Source organism: Furipterus horrens, unplaced genomic scaffold (assembly GCF_987537825.1).
Source record: "Furipterus horrens unplaced genomic scaffold, mFurHor1.1.pri manual_scaffold_13, whole genome shotgun sequence".
NCBI lineage: Eukaryota > Metazoa > Chordata > Mammalia > Chiroptera > Furipteridae > Furipterus > Furipterus horrens.
The window spans coordinates 46,447,823-46,471,207 of NW_028327183.1; the positions used below are offsets into that span (position 1 = coordinate 46,447,823).

Consider the following 23,385-nt stretch of genomic DNA (forward strand, 5'->3'; position numbering starts at 1 on the left):
CTCTCCCCCATTCCCTGCTTCCTCTTGCACGTGGCTGCCAGAGTGGTCCTGCCGAAATGTAAACCTGACCCCGGCCTTCCCGCCTCTCAGACCTTCACCGGCCCACTGTCTCACTTAGCGTGAAACCCACACTGCTCGCCTTGCTTGGCCTCATCCTGGCGGCCTCTCTGACCTTCCCTCATGTCCCCGGCCTCCCTGTTCTCCAAAAAATGCGGTTCTGCTTCATAGCCTCTCCACTTGCAAGAGAGTGTCTGCAAGGGACACTCACGTCCAGGGAGCCACCTGGCTCACGCCCTTGCTTTCTCCTGTCACAGCAAGCCCTTCCTGGCCACGCCAGCGCAGCCCCGCCGCTGTGGCACCTGCCTGCCCTCCGCTCTGTAATGTCTTGGACTCACCTTGATCCTTCCCGACAAAAACGTCAGCTCCGTGAGGGCAGGCCATCTCTGCGTTGCAGACCACTGTATCCCAGGGTCTGGAATGGTGTATGCACTTAGGAGGGGCTGTGTATGTATTTGTTAAATAGGAATTTAATCATGATAGTAACCACGTGGGATGCTCACTCTGCTACACGGTATTAAATCCCATCAGCGTTACCGCCTGTAATCTTCACTGTAGCCTTCGGGTTGGAGACTGTTTTCCTCCTTTTACAGGAAGGGAAACTGAGGCTCAGAAGGTTAAAGCGACTTGTTCACTCTGAGTCATTTCTACAATTAAACATTTACTGGCTTCTTTGTGGCTGGGAGGCAGTAAGATAGCCCTTATTTTGTGATAGTTCCAGTTGTCAGACACTGTACTAAATGGTTTAGCCACCTTGTTCTTTGATTCTCAAAACAAAAACAAAAAGTTACTATGCATTCGTTTTTTTCACCCATTTAACCAAAGATAGAATTGTGACTCAGAGAGAGGAAGTGAGTTTTTTGAGGTCCCACAGCCAGTATGTGGCCGAGCTGTGATTATAACCCACGTTTGTAACACCGTTGCCCAAATTCTCAATCTGCACCTGGTACTGGAAGAATGTGCAATAAGTTTTCTGAGTTGCAAACACTGAAACTATTTGTTCAGCCAATAGGCGTTACGTGCCTTTAGGTGCCAGGCATCTGCGGCCGGCTGCAGGAACATAGCGCTCGGTAGAAACGGATTTTGTTCCTGCTTTCATGTAGCTGACGGCTGAGTTTCATGTTTCCTGACTAATTAGCTTCATATTTAATTTTAAGTTGTAATGTGCTGTGAAAATGATATTCATATTCTGAGCTCTAGGTGTGGCTTTCTTGAATTTCTTTATCATGTTTATTGAAGGCCCTTCATTCTTCAGTCAGAAATGAGATTCTGCTAATACTCAGACTGAAGGGGTCCCCTCTTTTCAGGGTCCTCTCAGACTTAGGTAAACACACTAGTAAACAAAACCAGTAATTATGTAAAGCAAAGCATTTTGAAGTAGTAATGGCTAATAGCAAATGCTTTCTTCCTTGTTCTGGGCACTTGACATGGGTTGTCCCAGTTTTCACAGCAAGCTTTAGGCTAGGTACTATTCTAAATGAGACCAGGCTGTTTGCCCACATTCACAGAGTTGTCTGGCTCTGTTGCCCCTAATAGGGCAAGAGTGGGGGCTGCATGAGCAGCCTAGACAGAGGGTCAAGGGTAGCTGTGCCCAAAGGTGCCCATTATTGCTCTCAGCTCCCCAGTGTGCCGGCAAACAAGCAGGTACGCTCCCTGACTGCCCACCTTCATCCTGATCTCCTGACACACTGACCCCAAGTCCCTCTCCTCTTGGAGCCCAGGTACCTTTCACCTGCCCCGAGACCACCTTGACCTTGCCCTTTGTCCTCCCTCCCCCAGCAAGCGCGACATTGAGTTATTGCTGAAACTGATTGCGAACCTCAACATGCTCTTGAGGGACGAGAATGTGAATGTGGTGAAGAAAGCCATCCTCACCATGACCCAGCTCTACAAGGTGGCCCTACAGGTGAGCACCCCCCCCCCCCGCCAGGGGGCGTCTTGACCTGTCACATCTGGTTTACAGACTCCTCTGTTAAGAGAGTTCAAAACCAGGCTCAGATCAGAGTCTGTGTGAGCAAGATGTACTGTTGATCTTTGGGAACAGACAACAGAGGGATCTAATGTGAGTGTCTAATGGTCAAGGGTGACCATTATGTCATAACCTTCCTCCGCTTACCCATTTATTTATGCGCTCTGCAAACATTCCCCAGGTACCTCCAAGCTGGGCCAGACCCGCCTTGGACATACCCTCGTTCAGGAATCGCACGCATGCTAACTTGGGGCTGCAGTAAGTGCTGTAAGGAGAAGGACACCCTGTGCTGTGCTGTTCATTAACGTGAATGTATAGGTGCATTAATTTAATCTCTGCTTCTACCTCGTGAGGTCCGCATTGCGCTTTGCTATTCCTTTGTCTGGCTTAAGATTGATGCCTTCATCCCTCTGGGTTGTCACTGTCTGTGAACCTCATGAGGGCAGAACCAAATCTGTCTTGGTCACCACTGGTCCTGTTCCCAGTATCACCTAGCACAGGGCTGGGGGCAGAGCTGTAACCTAGTAAATGTTTCCCGAATGAAATTTTCATCATCACTTACAGATACATGGGTGGTGGTGGAGTTGGCGATTGATGTCTGTCCCCATTTCTCTGTCTGTCCCCACTTCTGGGCCCACTCGCAGTGGATGGTGAAGTCCCGGGTCATCAGCGAGCTCCAGGAGGCCTGCTGGGACATGATGTCGGCCATGGCTGGGGACATCATTCTGATGTTGGACACTGACAATGATGGTGTCCGCACCCACGCCATCAAGTTTGTGGAGGCCTTCATTGTCACCCTGTCACCCCGCGTGGCCGACTCAGAGGTGCCCCGGCGCCACGAGCAGGATGTCAGCCTGGACCGCGTTCCCCGCGACCACCCCTACGTCCAGTACAGTGAGCGCCACCCCCCACCCTTCCTCAGCTGTCTGTCATGTCAGTCACTCCTCCGGCCCTCCTCCTCCTCCTCCTCCCCCCTTGTTTCTTTTTATTTTTAATTTCTGGAAACAGTATGAAACAGTGGTTATACCCCTGGACACTAGGTTCAGATCCCTGCTTCACCACTTAAACTCATTGTGTGAACTTGGGCAAGTTACTTCTCTCTGAACTTCAGTTTCTTTTTGTCACATGGAAGTGATAGTAAAACCCCTCTCATGGGTTCGCAGTGAGGTTCCATGAGGGCGTGAGCACTCAGTGCTGGCTAGTTATGGTTTTCCTATTGCAAATTATAAAAGTCGTACATGCACACGACTGAAGTGCCAAGCAGCAGGTGTGAGGGGTCTAAAGGGGAAACACCCCGGCCCTGCTTCCAAGAGATAAATGCTGCGAAGGATATTGTTTCCTTCCAGACGGTTTTCTGTGCAAAGACAGATCTTTGCCTGTATATGTTCATAGTTTCTGTGTTTGATGACTGTTTTGTTTACAAAAAAACAGGACCATGCTTTCTGTTTGCAGCCGAGAGGCATTAGAGGGTAGTGGCTTGTGTTGGAGTCTCTGCTCCATCCTTGGGCAAGCGGCCTCTTGTGTTTCTTCGTTGGTAATTGGAGGTCATTATCTACTTTAGGGTGTGGGTCATTAATATGGCTGTCAAGTAAGCATCCCCAACTGCAAGCTATTGTTATGTGCTGATTGGCAGCCTTTTTAACTCGATTTTATCTTAAGCTATATTTTTCCCTATAAAAATCATGTTCAGTTGCTACACAATATTCCATAATACGGTTACATCACATTCTGTTTTTTATTCACTATATCTAGTAATGTGACATCTAGAATGTTTTTGCAAAGAAAGAGATCCACCACAGTTTGAGGGGTTAGCTTCTGGGGACCGGATCAGGGAGGGTAATGGCACACAGGACTCTGAGGTCTCTCTCTCTCTCTGTGTGTGTGCGCGTACATCTACACTCGCAGTTGGCATCAACATAGTTCATACAGTCAGACTCTGATAGCTGGATATTTAGAATTATTTCTAGCTGTTCACTATGGCTAGCCCATGCTTTGAGCAGCCTCATCACTACATTATTTTTTTAAGATTTTATTTATTTATTTTTAGATAGGGGAAGGGAGGGAGAAAAAAGAAACATCAATGTGTGGTTGCCTCTCGTGTGACCCCAACTGAGGACCTGGTTCGAAACCCAGGCATGTGCCCTGACTGGGAATCGAACCAGCAACCCCTTGGTTTGCAGGCCAGCACTCAATCCACTGAACCACACCAGCCAGGGCTACATTTTTATACTCATTACTAGTCTCATAAGACCCATCCATGCTAAGTGTTCCGTGTTTTTCAGCCATTCATCTATAAGTTCTCTCTTTTTTTGGCCCCAAACGCTGCTCTCTCCAGAGTCCTGGGAGAAAGGCTCCTACTAACTTGTTCCCTTCTCTCCCTCATTAGATGTGCTCTGGGAAGAGGGTAAGGCAGCCCTGGAGCAGCTCCTCAAGTTCATGGTGCATCCCGCCATCTCTTCCATCAACTTGACTACAGCGCTGGGCTCCCTGGCCAATATCGCCCGCCAGAGGCCCATGTTCATGTCCGAGGTGATTCAGGCCTATGAAACCCTGCACGGTAGGTTGGTTTCCCTCTCCCCTGGCCAGCCAGTCTGCGCTACCCTGAGGAAGTGTGAGCTCTGGGTAGTAAGTCACTGAGAGATTTATCACTAGTCAGTTGTGGACACAGAGGAGGATTCTCTAGATTAGACAGGAATCTTTCGGTTGCACGTGACAGAAGCCTGGTTCAAAGCTGGCTTTAATATCGAGGTACGTGTGGGTGAAATGACATGGTGTCTATGAAATGCCTTGAAATATTTCAGCCTCTCCCCCTCCCCACCAAAAGGAGGGCAATACATGTGCCAGAATAAGCAAAATGTTGATGGGTACATGGTGATTCATTGTATGTTTTCTCTGCTTCTGTGCACATGTCAAAACTGGAACGCTGAGATGTGAGTGTGTGCAGATCATGGATCTCTATGTCTTGGCTCTGAGTTTCTCCATGTTGGGTTCGTTCTGTGTCCCTTTCCTTGGGGAAGCAAAGATGGCCCCCACCAGCTCCAGGCTTCCATCCTAGTTGCTTGGCAACCCCAGGGAAAGAGTGTCTCTTTCCCAGCCATTCCAGCAGAAGTCCCTGGTCGAGGCTCATTGTTTCTGATTGGCCGAGAGGCGAATACAAGCCTTTGTGACCCAATCACAGCGGCTGAGGGTCTGCCTGATCTAACTGGCCCTGAGACTTCGTCCGCTGGGACTGAGAATGGAGCCAGGGTGGCTCCCTCAGAGGAGAGTGGAAGCGTCACTGGCTGAGGCAGGGGGTGAGGGCGCTGCGCAGGCAGAACTGCCGGCCTCTTCTGCTCTGGAACAGGGCAGGCTTGCTCATCAAAGTGACTGTTAGGCGTTCAAAAGTCATTGTGGTGGCAGGGACCCGCATCGAAGTTTGTAGCAGTTCGGTTGGGACGTTCCGGAGGGGAAGGTGATGATTGGAGTCATCCCAGGGGAGGCATATTGGAATTTCCAGACCGAGGTGGAGGGAGGTGAGACTTTATGTTGAATGAAAGGAAGGGTGAGTTTGCTCTTTACATTAAGGTTGACTAATACTGATGGAGGTGTCTGAAGGGTTTTAAGCACAAGCTGGTACAGGGGGAAGGCCACGCGTTAGATTTGAGAGTAAAGGAACTTTTCTGGGAGATCTATGTCTGCAGCCGCTGCTGGGGGCTTGGGACAGGAGACAGAGGCCCCACGAGCTCTGTCCACAGCAGAAAGCTCCTGTTTCTTTCCTCAGCCAACCTGCCCCCAACGCTGGCCAAATCCCAGGTGAGCAGCGTTCGCAAGAACCTCAAGTTGCACCTGCTGAGTGTGCTGAAGCACCCAGCCTCCGTGGAGTTCCAGGCCCAGATCACCACCCTGCTGGTGGACCTGGGCACACCTCAGACTGAGATTGCCCGCAACATGCCCAACAGCAAGGATGCCCGGAAGCGGCCCCGAGACGACTCGGATTCCTCGCTCAAGAAGATGAAGCTAGGTGAGCTCCTGGGGCTGAGTCAGGCCCGGCAGGGGGGCGGGCAGGGGCTGACCATGTTTAAAGTGTTCAGTGATTACATTAAACTATATGCCCCATATGTATCAATGTTATAAGTTACATTGAGTAAATATGACACAATAAATTATATCAAAATAGAATTATTAAAGTATAGAATGTACTTAAAAGTAATTATGAATTATTTAAATTAGGAAGGAACAAAAGAGTGGCGATAGTCTCCCTCCTGCCACTCTTCCCAAAAGTAACCCCTCCCCAAGTATTAACACAGCCTCATATGTGTAGAGTTCTCTTTTCTTTTATTTTCAGTGGATTTTGTTTTTGAAGTAATTTTTTTTAAGTATACTTTATTGATTATGTTGTTACAGTAGTCCCAGTTTTTTTCCCTTTGCCCGCCTCTGCCCAGTACCCCCCTTCCCTCCAGCAATCCCACTCCCCTTAGTTTATGTCCATGGGTCGTGCATATAAGTTCTGTGGCTTCATCCTTTCCTATATTATTCTTAACCTCCCCCTGTCTATTTTGTACCAACCAATTATGCTTCCTAGTCCCTGCACCATTTCCCCATTTCTCCCCCTTCCCCCTCCCAGCTGATAACCCTCCAAATGATTCCCATGCCCATGATTCTGTTCCTGTTCTGGTTTGCTTAGTTGGATTTTGTTTTTATTTTTTAGATTCAGTTGTTGATAGTTGTGAGTTCATTGTCATTTTACTGTTCATAATTTGATTTTTTTTTTTTTTTGTAAGTAAATCCCTTTGACATTTCATATAATAATAGCTTGGTGATGATGAACTCCTTTAGCTTTACTTTGGGAAGCACTTCATCTGCCCTTCCATTCTAAATGATAGCTTTGCTGGATAGAGTAATCTTGGCTGTAGGTTGCTTTTCATCCCATTGAATACTGCTTGCCAGTCCCTTCCTGCCTGCAAAGTTTCTTTTGAGAAATCAGCTGATAGTCTTATAGGCACCCCTTTGTAGGTAACTCTTTGCTTTTCTCTTGCTGCCTTTAAGATTCTCTCTTTATCTTGAACCTTTGGCATTTTAATTATGATGTGTCTTGGTGTGGCCCTTCTTGGGTCTAGCTTCTTTGGGACTCTCTGTGCTTCCTGGACTTGTACGTCTAATTCCTTTGCCACATTCAGGGAGTTTTCTTTCATTATTTTCTCACATAAGTTTTCAATTTCTTGCTCTTCCTCTTCTCCTTCTGGCACCCCTATGATTCAGATGTTGGCACGTTTAAAGTTGTCCCAGAGGTTCCTAAGCCTCTCCTCATTTTTTTCAATTCTTTTTTCCTCATTCTGTACTGGTTGGCTGTTTTTTTTCTTCCTTATGTTCCAAATCATTGACTTGAACCCCGGTTTCCTTCCCTTCACCATTGGTTTTGTGTGGATTTTCTTTTGTTTCATTTAGCATAGCCTTCACTTCTTCCCTTATGAGTTTGCTGTACACAAGCATATCTGTCAAGTGTGACCATTTTTATCACCTGTGTTCTGAATTCTCCGTCTGTTAGGTTGTGTATCTCCTCATCTGTGAGATTGACTATCTCCTCATCGCTTAGTTATCCCACTGGAACCTTGATCCATTCCCTCTTTTGGGCCATACTTCTCTGTCTCCTCATCTTGACAGGCTCCTGTGGTTGTTTGCCTCTGTGTTTTAGGTAGAGCTGTCACTCCTGTTATGTTGTAAGGGGCGGAGCCTTAGGGATTCGTCAGTACAGGGTGACCTGTTTCACCACCTTGTGGCGCTGTATGTGGGGGAAGGGTCCGAGAGGGAACAATGCTGCCTGCCCAGCAATCACCCCTTTTCCAGGCACTTCTCCCACTTTTGTATGGGACTTGCGCCCCTCTAGCTGCTGCCCTGGCCATCGTTCCCAGAGTGGGTGGGTCTGTGGACATTCTAGGACCGTAGGGGCCCTTTAAACAAGCAGACTGCTGAGAGATGGGCAGTTTCTGCCGCTGCCCCAACCCCCACTGGTCTGCACAGTCAGAAGCAATGAGTCTTGATTTTACCTGGCGTTGGGACCATGAGCTGTGCGGTCTGGTCTGGTGCTGGGAGCGCTCCCCAGGTGTCCCGCCCGACTTTTTAAAAATGTGTGACTGTGCTTTCCACCGGCCTGCCTCTGCTGCCGCTGCCACCACTACCACCACCACACTGCGTCCTCTCTTGTCCTGGTTCCGCCCCTCCTACCTGTCTGGATGAGTATTTCTTCTTTATATCTTTGTTGGACTTCCATGCAACTTGATTTTCTGGAACTTCTGGTTGTCTCTAGTTTGAGATAGTTGTATTCCTTATTAGTTGTGGAGGGAGAGGCAGCGTGTCCGGAGTGCATTTAAATTCTTGAGAGTCATTGCCAAGACTTTTCCCAAAGAACTGCGCTGGGGTTTACAGTCTCCACTCTTACCAGCCTGGACATTCTGTAAACCCTCTGGGATATGTAAACCATATCCTAGGTTCATTTCTTGGATGTGTTGGAGTCAAGCTGCACATTGTTTTACATTTATGAGCCATTTTCATCTCTGCGAAGTGCCCGTTCTGTGAGCTGTCCATTCTTTTGTAATGGAACTGTAGATACCCATGGCTGATGGAGCGTCACAAGCTTTAAAAGGACCACATAACATTTCATCTTGCTTTTGCCATAAATTACTTAAATCTTCGCGAACATTCAGCTTTTTTTTTTAAGATTATATTTATTTATTTTTAGAGAGGAAGCAAGGGAGAAAGAGAGGGCGAGAAGCATAGGTCGGTTGCCTCTCACGCACCCCCAACTGAAGACCTGGCCCACAACCCAGGCAGGTGCCCTGACTATCAAACTGACAACCTTTCAGTTCGCAGACCGGCGCTCAATCCACTGAGCCACACCAGCCAGAGTTCAGCTTTTCCATTTTTATAAAGACAGCTTCACGGAACACGATTGTTCATAAAAGCTTCTTCTCTGAAGTTCCAACAAATAGCTTTTCTCCTCTTGAGCTAGAGCCACTGTGCTTGTATTCAAGCGGCCTCTTACGACTGATGAGACTGAGTGCCACAATGCATTCTCTGCACATTTCACCTTAGATAGAAGAGCTCTAAGTCTTTTTTACTTGTTTATTTATTTTTAGAGAGAGGGGAAGGGAGGGGGAAAGAGAGGGAAACATCGATGCATGAGAGATACATCAATAAATACATCACCTGGTTGCCCCTCGCACGCCCCCAGCTGGGGACCTGGCCCACAACCCAGGCATGTGCCCTGACTGGGAATTGAACTGGTGACTTTTGGGTCTCAGGCCGGCGCTCAATGCACTGAGCCATGGACCAGCCAGGGCACTCTCAGTCTTTAGGGAGATAATTAGAAGTGGCATTGCTCTGTCGAAGAGGTGTGCACATTTAAATTTTTGACCTACTAGCAAATTGCCCTTCCAAAAGTCTGTACCAGTTGGCATTTCTATAGTCCACATCCCACACCCCTGCCTACTAGCAACTGTGACTACGAGCCTTTTTAGTTTTTGTCAATCACAGAGGCAGAAAATGCTCTGATTAGGTTGTTTCTACATTTTACCCTGTAAAGCTCTGGAAATTATCAGTTAGCCTTTATCTTCTTGAAGCTTGGTGTGATCAGCTGGGCTGCTATGGCTTTTCCAGTTTCCCAGGTGAGAACTGAGGCCTAGAGAGAGGCAGTTAGTTAGTCCCCAGGCTCAAATGGCCCTTTGATGGCAGAGCCAGGCATACAGCGCGGTCCGCCCACTGTACTGCTCCTGTTTGCTGAGGCTGCCTGGAGGCGTGGGCCACTGGGCTCCCTAGAAGGAGGGGGGCTACTTCGTTCTCCAGCCAGCATCTTGTCTCCTGTCCCAGAGCCCAACCTGGGGGAAGATGATGAGGACAAGGACTTGGAGCCAGGCCCATCGGGCACCTCAAAGGCCTCAGCCCAGATCTCAGGCCTGTCAGACACAGACATCACAGCTGAATTCCTGCAGCCTCTGCTGACACCTGACAACGTGGCCAACCTGGTGAGGATGGGTGAGGCCGTTCCCCACAGGGAAGGGTAGGGAGGAGGGGCCTGTGGTCCTCATCCTGCCCCGCCCCCCACTCTTCCCCTCTGCTGCTTGCTGAAGTCCTGGAGCATCTCTGTTCTCAGTGGAGAAGCTGAGGGACACGGGGCCCTCCCAACGTTGGAGGGACCCCTTCTCTGACCTTTACTCCCTCAGGGGACCGGTCACTTGTCACCACCCCTAACAGTCCCTCTTGAAGTGGTCTGAGTTCCCCATGTGACCCACTCACTCTTCTCTCCTTTGAAGGGGGCAGGGGGTCTATTAACTGGTGAGTGACCCCCATGACTGTGTGCTAAGTGGTGTGGATTAGCACTGGGGGCAGAGGGTAGCCAGCATTTTCCCTGGATTCTCAAAGATGTCCTGCTCTGCAGAAGGCGCTGCTGGTTTGGGTTGGTGGGCGTGGGTGGGTCTCACATCAGTCCTCTCACTGGGGCAGCACTCAGACCTCTTTCTCTGGTGCTCTTCCCATGCTTGACGGCAGTCGTCCTTCCCTACTCTCGGCCGGAAGAATGCAAGGGGTTAAGTTGTTGGGTGAATGGAGAGGAATTTCTGTCAAGAGGGTGGTGAGGAGTTCTCTCTCTAGCTCAGAGCTCTTCAGTGAGCTCCAGGCCTGGATAGGCAGCCATCTCCGCGTCTTTCTGTCCTTGGAAGTTCCACAGGACCTCACACTCCACACCTCAAAACTAAACTTGTAAAGTTTCTATCTACATCCTGCTACAGGCCTGTGACCCCTCCTGTTCTTGGCACACCAGCCTCCTGGTTTCCAAGCCAGGAACCTGGGAGTTAAGCTCTTTGACCCCCTCCCCCGAATCCGTCCCCCTTTTCCTTCTCCCTGTCACGCCCCACACTGCATCATGGCCCATCCTCCCGATGCCTGCCCCAGGAGCCTGAGCTCCACGCGAGCAGGCCCTTAGTCACTGCCATTCTCCGGTGGCCTGGGCATGGGGCCCAAGAGTAAGGAAAGGCTCCTCTTCTGGGCACCCCACAGGTCCTCATCAGCATGGTGTACCTGCCTGAGACCATGCCTGCCTCCTTCCAAGCCATCTACACCCCGGTGGAGTCGGCCGGCACCGAAGCCCAGATCAAGCATCTGGCTCGGCTCATGGCCACACAGATGACGGCCGCGGGACTGAGGCCAGGTGAGTGTCCCGAGGAGCTGGCCCAGACCAGGCGGTGGCACTGTGCCTCCTTGGTTCTTCTACTGGAAGGGTCCCTCGTCAGGGTAGTGCCGATGAAAATCACATGCGATCAGAGGTGTCAGTAATTACAGATCCCATAGATCTTTTGCGTGCTCAGTATTTTAGGCCCTGGACTTTGAAATCTGACAGACCAAGGTCTGAGGTCTGAGTTAAACTGGACTATCTCAACCAATCCATAGCTGTGTGACTTGGGCCACGATTCTTAACCTCTCTGAGCCTCGGGTGGTTCCTCATTTCAGCAGTACTACTGAGGTGCACATGTCGTACAGTGAAACACACAGCTCTTAAGGGCACACCTTGGTGAATTTTCACAAAGTGACGCATCAGTGTAACTACCACCCAGAGGAAGACTGAGTATGGAAAGGTAGACATTTATACGAGTCTAAAAGGTCCCTTCTTGCTCCCTTCTGGTCAGCACTCACACATGCCACCTCCAGAGATAATCACTGTTCTGATTTCTGTCTCCATGGACTCGTTTTTTTCTAGTCTTGAACTTTATATGAACGGTATCACAGAGAGTCTGGCTTCATTTGCCAAGCAGAAGTTTTTGAGACTCATCCATGTTGTCATGTGAACCAGTAGCGTATGTTTTCTTGCTCAGTCTTATTCCCTTAGGTGAACAGGCCACCGTTTTTTTACCCTCCCTCCTGTTGACGGACCTGTGGGTTGTCTCCCGTTCCGGGCCATTGTGAATAAAGCTGCTGTGAGTGTGTGTGTGTGTGTGTGTGTGTGTGTGTGAGTGTTCTGATGCCCATGCGCCCTCATCTTGAGTATATGCCATAGTGGAATTGTTGGGTCATAGGTCAGGGTATGTTCATTGCCATTAGATACTGTTCATCAGCTTTCCTGAGTGGCTGTTCCATTAGATACCCTCTCCAGCAGCAGATGGCATTTCTACTTGGAGCCTTGGTTATTGTATTGCAACGTGATAAACCTACCTGTCCAAGGAATGTGTATTGCAGATTTAAATGAGTTTTGTGTGTACAAGGCTTAGATGAGAACCTGGCACGCAGGAGGTTCTCAGGTGGGAGCAGGTGGTCTGACATACTGGAGCCTGTTTCCTGCCTCCCCACCCCCAGGTGTGGAGCAGAGCAAACAGTCCAGGGAGGAGCCCAAGGAGGAGAAGGTGGCGAAGCCTGAGAGCGTCCTGATCAAGCGACGGCTGTCAGCCCAAGGCCAGGCCATTTCGGTGGTGGGCTCCTTGAGCTCCATGTCCACGCTGGAGGAGGAGGCTCCCCAGGCCAAGAGAAGGCCGGAGCCCATCATCCCTGTCACGCAGCCCCGGTGAGTCCCCCTGCCAGTGCTGGTGTGAGACTGGGGGGCCTGCATGTGCATGTGCGTGTGACAAAGACAGGTAAGTCTGGAAGAGGGTCGTCTTGATTCCAGAGTCAGTGCCATAACCACTAAGCCTTAGTTACCTTCTTTTACATAAAGACCTCCCCTTAGCCCTGGCTGGTGTGGCTCCGTGGACTGAGCACTGGCCTGCGAATCAAACGGTTGCTGGTTAGGTTCCCAGTCAGGGCACACGCCAGGGTTGCAGGTGGGTCCCCAGTTGGGGGCGCGTGAGAGGCAGCCTATTGACATTTCTCTCCCTGTTTCTCCCTCCCTTTCCCTGTTTCTAAAAAATAAAGAAAAATCTTTAAAATCCCTTACATATAAAATTGGGGCGATTGTGTTGTCTGTAAGGATCAGCAGAGAATTAAACTAAGTTTAGTCACGGTTAGATAGCTAACTCCTACGGTTGAGAGTGATTGTGGTTCCTCACGTGTCGTAGGTGCTGCTGGTTGTGACTGTTCTTGTCCTCACTACTGTATCTACCTCCCTCACAGACCCCAGGCGCAGCCAGTCCCTGCCCGGTGCCCAGTGCAGGCTTGCGAACAGGGCCGTGCCTGACCTACAGCCCCTCCAAGCTCTCTGCCCCCCTCCTGCTGTTCCTTGAATAGCCAGACAGGTCCCCACTTGAAGGCTTTGGCACTTCCTGCTCTCTCTGCCTAGAATGGTGCACCCGTCCCCTCTCATCACTCAGACCTCCACCCCCTCGTGGCCTCCCCGCAGCCGCTCTCCCTGAGACCCTGCACAGAAACAAGATGGTACCCTCTGCCTTCTCATCAGCCTGTGCTCTGTCCTGCCTGAGGCACAGGGAGTTTGAGAGGCAGTGTGGGGGGTGTCTGTGCGGCCCGAAGGGTCCCCAGTGGGCCTGAGCTCCAGAGGGATGTTCTGAGTCTCTGTGTTCCTGTCCGTCTCCCCACATAGGCTCGCGGGTGCCGGCGGGCGCAAGAAGATCTTCCGTCTGAGTGATGTGCTGAAGCCCCTGACCGACACCCAGGTTGAAGCCATGAAGCTGGGCGCCGTGAAGCGGATCCTGCGGGCTGAGAAGGCTGTGGCCTGCAGTGGGGCGGCCCAGGTGCGCCCCTGTGCCCCCAGGTCCATCCTTCCACTCTTTCTCCCCAGAGCCTACCTCGCAGCAAAGGGGCAGGCCCCTCCCTGGCCCTCATTCCCAGCTTGGCCACAGGGCCTCAGTTCAGCCACTCCCCCGGCCTCACTTGTGTCCTCCCCGTAAGCTGGAGGCCACGGTGGGGGTGGGGAGGACGTGCGTGGGCCGCACGTGCTCACACTCAGCACAGGACTGGCTGCAAGGAAGAGCCCAGGCATGAGGCCGCTGCTGCGTCCCTCTCTGCTCAACATTATTCTTATTTTGATTCAGGCACACCCGGTTGGAGTCCTGAGTCTGTTGCTTGCTGGCATTGTAACCTCAGTCAAATGACTTTTTTTCCATTTTTTGAAAAGTTTGTTTTTAATTAATCACATAGCACAGTCTCTGTTAAAAAATATTTTCAGGCTATAGAGGTATCTGTATCCCATCCCCCTCCCTGGAGATGACCATTGTACAAAGTAGGGGAACCTTTAGGACCTGTTTCTGTGTGTATAAGTACATGAGTGCTGCTCCTGGAAGCTCATCGTTGTATTGTGATCATTGGTTTTTCTTTACATTTTTCTCCCCCATAAATGGTGCGTACTGGGCATAAGGTTTTTCAGCCTACCTTCCTCACTTAACACTGGGTCTGCACTGGGGTTCTCTGAGCCTGGGCAGGAGGAGTTTGAAGGCACAGTGGTGGGGCGCCTGGGACTGCCCACCCCCACGCCAACCCACGCCCCTCTCCCGTCAGGCGCGCATCAAGATCCTGGCCAGCCTGGTGACGCAGTTTGACTCGGGCTTGAAGGCTGAGGTCCTGTCCTTCATCCTGGAGGACGTGCGGGCCCGCCTGGACCTGGCCTTCGCCTGGCTCTACCAGGAGTACAACGCCCACCTCGCAGCCGGCGCCGCGGGCCCCCTGGACAAGTACGAGGACTGCCTCATCCGCCTGCTGTCCGGCCTGCAGGAGAAACCCGACCAGAAGGATGGGTGAGGGGACGGCCCTGCAGCCTCCTGTCCCCAGGAGTCGCCCTCCCATGTCCTGCCTTCCCTTCTTGGTCCTCACAGCGCCACACAAGTCAGCTGTGTCCCCTTTCGCATTGGCTGGGGGCCAGGCATTGCGGCATGGGCTGTGGGTCGCCCCGGGGCCTGGTGCTCAGCCGCTGGGCCTCCGTTTTCTCCTGTGGGTGACGGTGCCTGCCTCTGGGGCGTGTCTGGGCATTGACTTCTCCCCATCCCCACCTCTTGCCTGAACTGGTTCTGTACCTTCCTCTGTTCTCAGCCCCCAGCTTACCTGTGTGTGCTCCACGCAGCAGCCAGGGGACACGCTTCAGTGTGGCTGCTGTCCTGTCACTTCCCCACAGAAACCCTTCCTTCGTCCTCCATTGCTCTTGGGATAAATGGCAGGCTTCTTACACTGAGACCTTGTGGAATCCAATCCCCACCTACCTCGTTAGCCTCCTTTTCTGCCCCTCTGCTCCTCGCTGCCCCCAAACTTTGACCGCACAGCCTTCTGTGTTCTGTTCCTCGAACATGTGAAGTTCAGGGCGTGGTACTTACTGTCCTCTCTACCTGGAATTCTCTCCCCCCACTGCATGGCTGGCTCCTTCTCGCTCCCCAACACTGCCTCAGATGCCCACCACGTGTGAAGCAGCAACGCCTCCCCTCATCCTTCCCTCACGTTGTTGTATGAACTGAGCAGAGGTGGGCGTCCCCAGCTGACAAAGGGCAGACAATGAGCTTCAGAGAGAAGGTCTGCCCAGGTCACCCCTTTGAACCCTGCTCTGCTCCCCGCCACGCTCTGTAGCTGGGCCTGAGCGAGCTGCCTGCTAGAGGGCCCTGCCGCCTCCGGGCTCCGCAGTCCAGCAGAACCGGGAGGCCTCTGCAGCCGTTCCCTGTTCCTTCCTCCGGCAGGATCTTCACCAAGGTGGTGCTGGAGGCGCCGCTGATCACGGAGAGCGCCCTGGAGGTGATTCGCAAGTACTGCGAGGATGAGGTGAGGCTGGGCCGAGGCTCCCTCTGCCCGGCATCAGGGAGCAGACGGGCCCTGCTTGCTGCAGCCTGGGGGGCGGGGCGGGGGCGGGGCCTGCATGAGGTCTGAGGGGCACACCGCCTGTATCTCTTGGGAGGGGTCCTGCGAGGAACACGGCCAGATGTAAGCAAGGCCAGGGCGCCATCCCGAAGGCTCGTTGCAGACAGTTTGAACTCTGGTCCCCTCCCTCCTGCCACAGAGTCGCACCTACCTGGGCATGTCCACTCTTCGAGACCTGATCTTCAAGCGCCCGTCCCGCCAGTTCCAGTACCTGCATGTCCTGCTAGACCTCAGCTCCCACGAGAAGGACAAGGTGACTACGGCCACTCATGCCGGGCTGCACACACAGCCCTTTCTCTGCCCCGAACAACCAGCCTGGCCTCGGCCATGGTCCCTAGAAGTCGCCCTTGCTGCAACAGTTTGTGTGGTGGTGGTTTTCCCATGTGTAATGTCATGAGGCTGCTTAGAATATACACGTGTGTGTACTCACCCTCCCAGGGTGGGCGGTCCCATTCTTGCTCATATTCCACCCATGTCAGTGAGCCCCTCCCACAGCCTGGCACTGTGTGGGGGTGGGGCCTCTGACCAGCAGAGGAGCAGCGTGAGCTGTCTGCAGGCAGTGAGGGCACGGCTGGGAGCCCAGGCCCGCGAGGTGGAGGGCTGGGGGCAGGTGGTTTTAAGGAAGGCTTCTGGAGGAGGAGGCATGTGCTCCAGGCAGAGGGAACACTGTGTGTGTGCGCGCGTGTGATGGAGAGGGCCCTGCACCCATCCCTGCTGCAGCCTCTCCCCAGCTCCTTTCCTGGTGTCACGTGGCCATTGAATCGACAGATCGGCCCTGTGGTGCTATTGGGGACAGAGCAGTGTCCAAGACCAGCCCTTGTCTGCCCTCGTGACTCCCCGCAGGACATGTCTGAGGGGAACAGGGTACAGCGAGTGCCCAGCATTCCCAGTGGTGGGAGCGTCTGTGCCTGGTGTCAGGGCCCTGGGAATGCCGCTGCTTTTGTCCGGTGGGAGTGCAGCAAGCAAGGCAGGAAGTGATGGGAGGTGGGGCTGAGCAGGCTGGCAGTGAGGTGACACGGGGGTGCCCAGCCTTGGGCGCAGGTGACAGCCAGGCCTGGCCCCCTCAAACTTGGTGAGGCCCAGCTCAGAGCAGCCGCGTCCCCTCCACCATCTGGCCGTCGCTCTCCCCAGGTGCGTTCCCAGGCCCTGCTCTTCATCAAGCGCATGTATGAGAAAGAACAGCTGCGCGAGTACGTGGAGAAATTCGCCCTCAACTACCTGCAGCTCTTGGTCCACCCCAACCCACCGTCGGTGCTGTTCGGGGCCGACAAGGACACAGGTTTGGTGCAGACTCATCAGCCGCGTGTTGGGCGCGTGCCATGTCCAGGGCTCTGGGCTGGGCCCTGGGAACAGATCTGGGTCAAAGCTGAGCCTGCCTAGCCCACTGGGGAAGCCTACGGCCAGATAGGAATAACCGGGACCAGCAGGCCCAGGACGGTGAAACTGAGGGGCTTCGGGAGCCCAGAGGGGCGCCTGACCCAGCCTGAGGGTCTGGGAGAGTGTCCTGGAGGTAGGGGCAGTAGGGGGAGAGCTAGCCGAGGATGGGGCTCCAGGAAGGGCTCGCAGGACCTGCAGTCTTCTTCCCCCAGAATTATAGGTGGGGAGACCCAGGCCCCATGAAGATGGACCATTAGCTTGGATGGCTCAGGCCATGGAGGGAGCACAGTGCCCCCTGGGAGCGCGGGAGCCCTGGCCCAGCCGGGTGCTGCCCACGCGAGACCCGGAAGGGAGGGGTACAGGAAGACGAGCTGGGCAGCTGCGTTCTGGACAAAGGAGCAGCATGTGCAGAGGCTCCAAAGTGAGGGGACTGTCAGAAGTAGGGTGTGACCAGAGCTCCGGGGCAGGGGCTGCACCAGCAGGGCCTGGCAGGCAGAGCAGGTTGAGCTGGGGGTTTATCCCGAGGGCAGGGGGTGGTCATGGCAGCTCTGAGCAGGACGGGCAGGGTCAGAACTGCACTTTGGAGAGGCCTCTGGCTGCCCTGTGGCCAGTGGTCAGAGGAGATGAGGCGTGAATTCAGTGCAGAGGCTCCTGGTCCTACCCGGATTCCCTGATGACTGGCTTCCTGCTCTAGGACAGTTTGCTTCCAGGCCTGGCTCCCTTCTGTGACTGGTCCCCAAGAAGGGACAGCCACCAGGGGTGGGAAGCGGTTGGGAGGGGAGTGGGGCCAGCCTGATCCCGTCCCCTGCCCTGTCAGAGGTGGCCGCGCCCTGGACTGATGAGACGGTAAAGCAGTGCCTGTACCTCTACCTGGCCCTCCTGCCTCAGAACCACAAGCTGATCCACGAACTGGCAGCTGTGTACACTGAGGCCATCGCCGACATCAAGCGGACGGTGCTGAGGGTCATCGAGCAGCCGGTGAGGCCCCGGAGCTCACCAGGCCCTGCCTGCCATGGGCAGGGCTGAGTCGCCAACCCCAGCCCCTCCCTGGGCGTCTTCACCTCTGTGTGAGCCCAGCGCTGAGGGTTGTCACCCCGGCGAGCTGCCCTTGGTTCGTGGGTCGCCTGCGCGGCTGTTGGCTCACGAGGAGGCAACAGGGAGGCCCCACAGTTAAGACCTGGAGTCGGACAGACCGGGGTTCCAGTCTGCCTCTCACTTCCTCCCTGTGCAAACTTGCACCCTTTCCATAAAAATGTCCCCCGAGCTCGTCGTAGGGATTCTGTGTAAGCCTCTGTGTCACTGGTATCAGTTAGGAGCGGGCCCTCCTCGGCCTCTGGAGCCACAGGGTCACCCACCCAAGAAGCGACTCAGTTGCCACCTAGCACCTGTAATCCAGAATGTCTGTCCTGCTGTTGCAGCTGGCTTTGAAACCACTTTCTTTATATCTCTGCCCCTGTCATTTTTTTGATTATGGAAAATTTCCAACATAATCAAAAGGAAAGTATGGTGTCTTAAGTTCCCACATACCTGCTACCCAGAAGCAGCTGTGCCCTTCCCTGTAACGGGGCCAATAGGCTCGTCGTGAGGGGGACGCAGACGCTTCTCCCCTCCCCATCCGGAAGGTGAGCCCCCCGGGCTGTGAGCTCCTCAAAGACAAAGACTTGTTGGTTCCACACATGATTGTAAGTGTCTGTGGGGCAGAGCAAGGGGTCACCCTCGGAGCCCGGCCCTCCGCTCCGTGCTGGGTGCCCACAGAGGCAGCTGCAGAGGCAGCGGTGGGCCATGCCCTGCTCTGGACAAGTGGTCAGGCTGGGGCCCTGGCAGCCACGGAAGCGGGTGGGCAGGGGTCCTGAAGCCCTTGGAAGCCAGAAAAGCCTTCACCAAGACCTGTAAGGTTCAGGTTAGGCAGCGGCAACAGGAAAGACACAGCCTGCCCTGAAGGAGGCTGGTGCTGGCGAAGGCTTGAAAGCTGCAACAGGTGCATCCGTGCGAGACTGGGTGCGAGAGACCTGGATTCCTCTGCCCCTCCCCTTTGCCACCTTCCCCAGATGTCTCCATTCTCTGAAGTCTGCCACCAGCTTTTTTTCCCATTTTATTGTGATGAAATTGACATACAACATTGTGCTAGTTTAAGGTGTACAACATCATGATTTAATATGTGTGTATATTGCAAAATGGTTACAGCAATAAGTTTAGTTAACATCTAATTTTCTAGTGATGAGAACTTTTTAAGATCTGTCACCAGTTCTTATCCGAGTCCCAGCACCGCCCCCCCCCCCCAGCACCCTGTCCTTGACACTTGGGCCCCTTAGTCCTCCCCATGCAGCCCAGCACCGCCCTCAGGCCTTCCCTGTCGTCCCTCTCTCTACCTCTAGATCCGAGGAATGGGCATGAACTCTCCAGAGCTGCTGCTCCTGGTGGAAAACTGTCCCAAAGGGGCGGAGACACTGGTCACAAGATGCCTGCACAGCCTTACAGATAAAGGTGCCCCCTGGGACCCCAGCCTGTCATCCTCCTCCTGCACCCAGGCCTTCCACTCTTCCCCTTCCCAGGACCTGGGCATCAGAGCTGTTGGGTCCCCGAGGGTTGGGCCTCCTCTGTCTGCATCCTTGGTCCTCAGTTCCTCCATCTAGAACAGTGTGTGGCTACGTGCATCTGAGAAACCAGGGCCAAGGATTCCTGCTCTGAAATGAAGTCGATCCTCCCCTCTCCCACGCACCCACCGCCATCTCTCCCCGCCTCCGTGCCCACCCTCCCCCCTGCACCCCCAACACCCGGGCCTCCACATTCTGCCCACAGTCCCGCCCTCCCCGGAGCTGGTGAAGCGGGTTCGTGATCTCTACCACAAGCGGCTGCCAGACGTCCGCTTCCTCATCCCTGTGCTCAATGGGCTGGAGAAGGTATGGATGGAGCCAGGTGCCCAGCTGTCCCCACTAGCGAGGATGTGGCGGGTGGGGACCCATGTCAGAAGCTCTGTGAACACGTTCTGGGGCTTGTCAGACCAGGGATCAATCTCAGCTCTGCTTGGCCTCATCTGTGACCTCACGCAAGCCACTCCCGCTCTGGGCCTTGCTTTCCCCCCATCCTGAGGCCTAAATGAAGCCACAGAGGCAGCTGTGTGCCCAGCTCATAGGAAGCCTCTCCCGGCCCCCCGACCTTGTTTCTAATGGACTGTTGGATCTTAGAGAGCCTCCATCTCCTTGTTTATAAAGATGGGAGTGAGGATAAAACTCCATTTGCTGGAGGAGCCTGTCAGCTGGCCCGGGGGGCGTGTGCATGGCGTGGGCTCAGCTATATGTGGAGTGAGCCCAGTGAACTAGGGAGAGCTCAGCCCTGGGGACCAGAGGGAGTGAGAGGAGGAAAGTATCACAGGGGCTCAGCGAGCCCCCCTCTTCCCTGGTGAGCAGATCGGGCAGCTTGTCTGACCTGCCTCCCCTGCCCCCTCCCCCTCCCCCTCTCCCTGTAGAAGGAGGTGATCCAGGCCCTGCCCAAGCTCATCAAACTCAACCCCATTGTGGTGAAAGAGGTCTTCAACCGCCTGCTGGGCACCCAGCACGGTAGGTAATGCGGCCCCTCCCCCCGGGGCCGGCTCAGCCCTGGCCCTCAGGTCCCCTCCCTGGGCCTCGGCTCCTCTAGGAGGCCCCCCAGGTGGTCAGGCAGGAGGAAGGGGGCCCGGAAGTGATGTATGGGATGCTGCGGGAGTCTAGGATGCCACCTTCAGGGAGGAAGGGGCTCATCCGTCTCCCCAGGCTATGATCCAGGCTCAGCAGTGTCTAAATATTTACCCCAGAATTCCCAAGCCACCCTCCTGTGTCATGTGGATGATGGTTTCATCCACATTGGGAGCAAAATTGGGGAGCTGGGGTCTGCTTCTCTAGAATAGTGTCTTCCCTTCTAGGACCTGACTGTTCTCAGCCTCCCTCAGGTACTCCTGCCTGAACCCCTCAAGCTATGGGTGAGGGGCATTTTGTTTATCATGGTCAAAAAAAAACACACCAAAGTTTGAACTTAGAAAAACTACCCCAGTGGCTGAAGCTAGGGTTGTTGGAGGCTGTTCCACACAATTTGGTAATTTAAAACACACACAGGCACACACAGGGGTGTCCGGGACCCCAAAATGGCATGTGCAGCGTGCCGCCTCCCCCAGCCGCCAGCACGGCGAGTTCAGTCTGAGTGCTGCTGCGGGGCCACTGCCTGCCCCAGCTGGACCTGTCCAGCAAATGCCCAGATGTGGCTGTGCTGTGCTGGGGACCCCGTGAGCTCATCCCGGCCCTGCCTTCAGTGAGGAGGGAGAGGAACCGCCACACCAGTCAGAGGCTGCCCAGCGAGGGGGCGGGAGAGAGGGGAGGCCTCTCGCAGCGAGGGAAGGCTTCCTGGAGGGGTGGCTCCCGGGCTGCTACCTCACTCAGCCCCTCTGTGTTCTCAGTCTCTCTTCCCCTGCTTTAGCCCTTTGTCCCCCAGTCCCATTGAAGCAGAGGGCGCCTGGTCTTCATTGCTCCCCCAATCTGAAGGACTCGCGCATCTCTTAGGCTTCCATGCTGTCTCCTCCCCCACCCCCACCCCCCACTGTAGGTGAAGGGAACTCGGCCTTGTCCCCCCTGAACCCTGGAGAGCTGCTGATTGCATTACACAACATTGACGCAGCGAAATGCGACATGAAGTCCATCATCAAAGGTGAGGCACCCCCCCATCCTCCCTTAAGTGGCCTGGCTCTGCAGACCCAGGAAGAACCTCTGCCCCCACATGCTCCCGCCGGAATCTGCCAAGCTGGCAGTGTGCCACCTACGGCCCTGACACAGAGCTCCGACACCCACCCGCCCTCCTCCTTTCCTCTAAGAAAATGGTGCCCAGTCTGTGTGCTGGCAGACTTGTCCTCAAGAAAGTTGGGGAGCCCTTCCCTCCTCAGCCCCAGGAGCAAAGGAAGCAGCGCCCACAGCCTAGTGTGTGGTGGGCGGGGCAAGAGGGCACCAGTGCCCAGGCTGGACCAGGAAGAGATGCAGTCCATCCCGGGCTCCAGCTGGGACAGGAGACCATGGGGTGGGGGGATACTGGTGACAGACTGACAGGCTCGCCACAGTCAGCGGTTCCATGACAGCTGCTGTCACTACCCACTGAGCACTTAGCCTGAGCCAGGCCCTCCTCCTAAGAGCCTTCCACACCTGCCTGCTGATCCGCAGCCCCGCTACCCAGTGAGCGGGCAGACCTCCATCTTGTAGATGAGGGAATGGAGGTTCCAGAAAGGTTAAGTCACTTGCTCGGGGCCACACAGAGCCTAAGGGTGGAGGGGAAGACACATTTCAAGTCCTAGGCCCCAGCTGAAATCCCGGTCCTTCCAGTCCTACCGGTCCTACTCGTCTTGCTGGTTCCGCTCTTGGGAAGCCTCCCTTATCTCTCAGCATTCCACTCTACACCCTCCCTGAAGGAGGTTTCTGGTCAGTTTCTGGTCTGAAGCCATGCTTTCCCACGGAGGTGGAGGCAGGCGCCCTTACTGTCTCTCACTAGTCAGCAGACAACTAACTGTCCTTTGATTCCTCCTGTCTCCTTTAAGGGGGGTTGGGGGCTCCCTGCCTTGACACTTTAGTTTCATGTTTAGCCTGAAAGAACTTCTACAGTGACTTAGTACTTGGCCTTGTCCAGCAAGTTCTCTCTGAAACTTTTAGGTCAAGAGAGTTTATGAAAATTTAAAGCCTGCACTGGAAGTAAGGAAGAACTAAGGCCTCTAGAGGCTGCCCCTTTCCCCCCAGGCAGGATGCATCCTAGAGCTGAAAGGTGATCTGGTTTTTAAGAGAAGCTAGAAGTTTGGGTTTTTAGGTACACAATGATGAAACATGATGAAACAGACCTTGTCCACAAGCCCTCAGGCTGGATTCAGCCCCTCACAAAAGGGTCTGGAGGCTTGGAGTCTAGGGCTGCCTTTTTACACTCCCTGGCTCCTTGGACGATCTCAGGGAACATACGGGCACATTCCCAACAACGATAAGCTCACACAGTTTTGCATAAAATTTGGGAGGATTCACAGACCCCACCATCCTACTAAGCCCACTCATGGACCCAGATTTAGTGCCTCTTACCTGGAGGAAGCCAGGCCCATGGAGGAAAAGGGACTTGCTGCAGGTGACGCAGGCAGCCGGGAGCCAGGCCCCTGGGAATGTGGGCCAGGCCTGGCCTTGGGAGCCCTACCTGGGTGCTCCTACAATCCCTGGCCCACACACAGGCTCCACACTACTGGGCTTCCAGCA

The 23,385-nt window shown here is 54.0% G+C and overlaps 1 protein-coding gene across 1 annotated transcript in view; it reads left to right on the top strand.

The window, feature by feature from the left end:
• SYMPK (symplekin scaffold protein) overlaps positions 1-23,385 on the top strand; it is a 34,654-nt gene that overhangs the window by 6,972 nt on the left and 4,297 nt on the right. Inside the window, exons 6-22 of the mRNA XM_090261019.1 lie at positions 1,837-1,963; positions 2,671-2,920; positions 4,413-4,583; positions 5,787-6,026; positions 9,869-10,023; positions 11,054-11,204; positions 12,344-12,548; positions 13,518-13,668; positions 14,432-14,667; positions 15,592-15,673; positions 15,909-16,022; positions 16,901-17,048; positions 17,964-18,124; positions 19,522-19,630; positions 19,946-20,046; positions 20,613-20,703; positions 21,719-21,820. Of these exons, the coding sequence (XP_090117145.1) occupies positions 1,837-1,963; positions 2,671-2,920; positions 4,413-4,583; positions 5,787-6,026; positions 9,869-10,023; positions 11,054-11,204; positions 12,344-12,548; positions 13,518-13,668; positions 14,432-14,667; positions 15,592-15,673; positions 15,909-16,022; positions 16,901-17,048; positions 17,964-18,124; positions 19,522-19,630; positions 19,946-20,046; positions 20,613-20,703; positions 21,719-21,820 (2,594 nt within the window). The remainder of the gene's footprint in view (positions 1-1,836; positions 1,964-2,670; positions 2,921-4,412; positions 4,584-5,786; positions 6,027-9,868; positions 10,024-11,053; positions 11,205-12,343; positions 12,549-13,517; positions 13,669-14,431; positions 14,668-15,591; positions 15,674-15,908; positions 16,023-16,900; positions 17,049-17,963; positions 18,125-19,521; positions 19,631-19,945; positions 20,047-20,612; positions 20,704-21,718; positions 21,821-23,385) is intronic.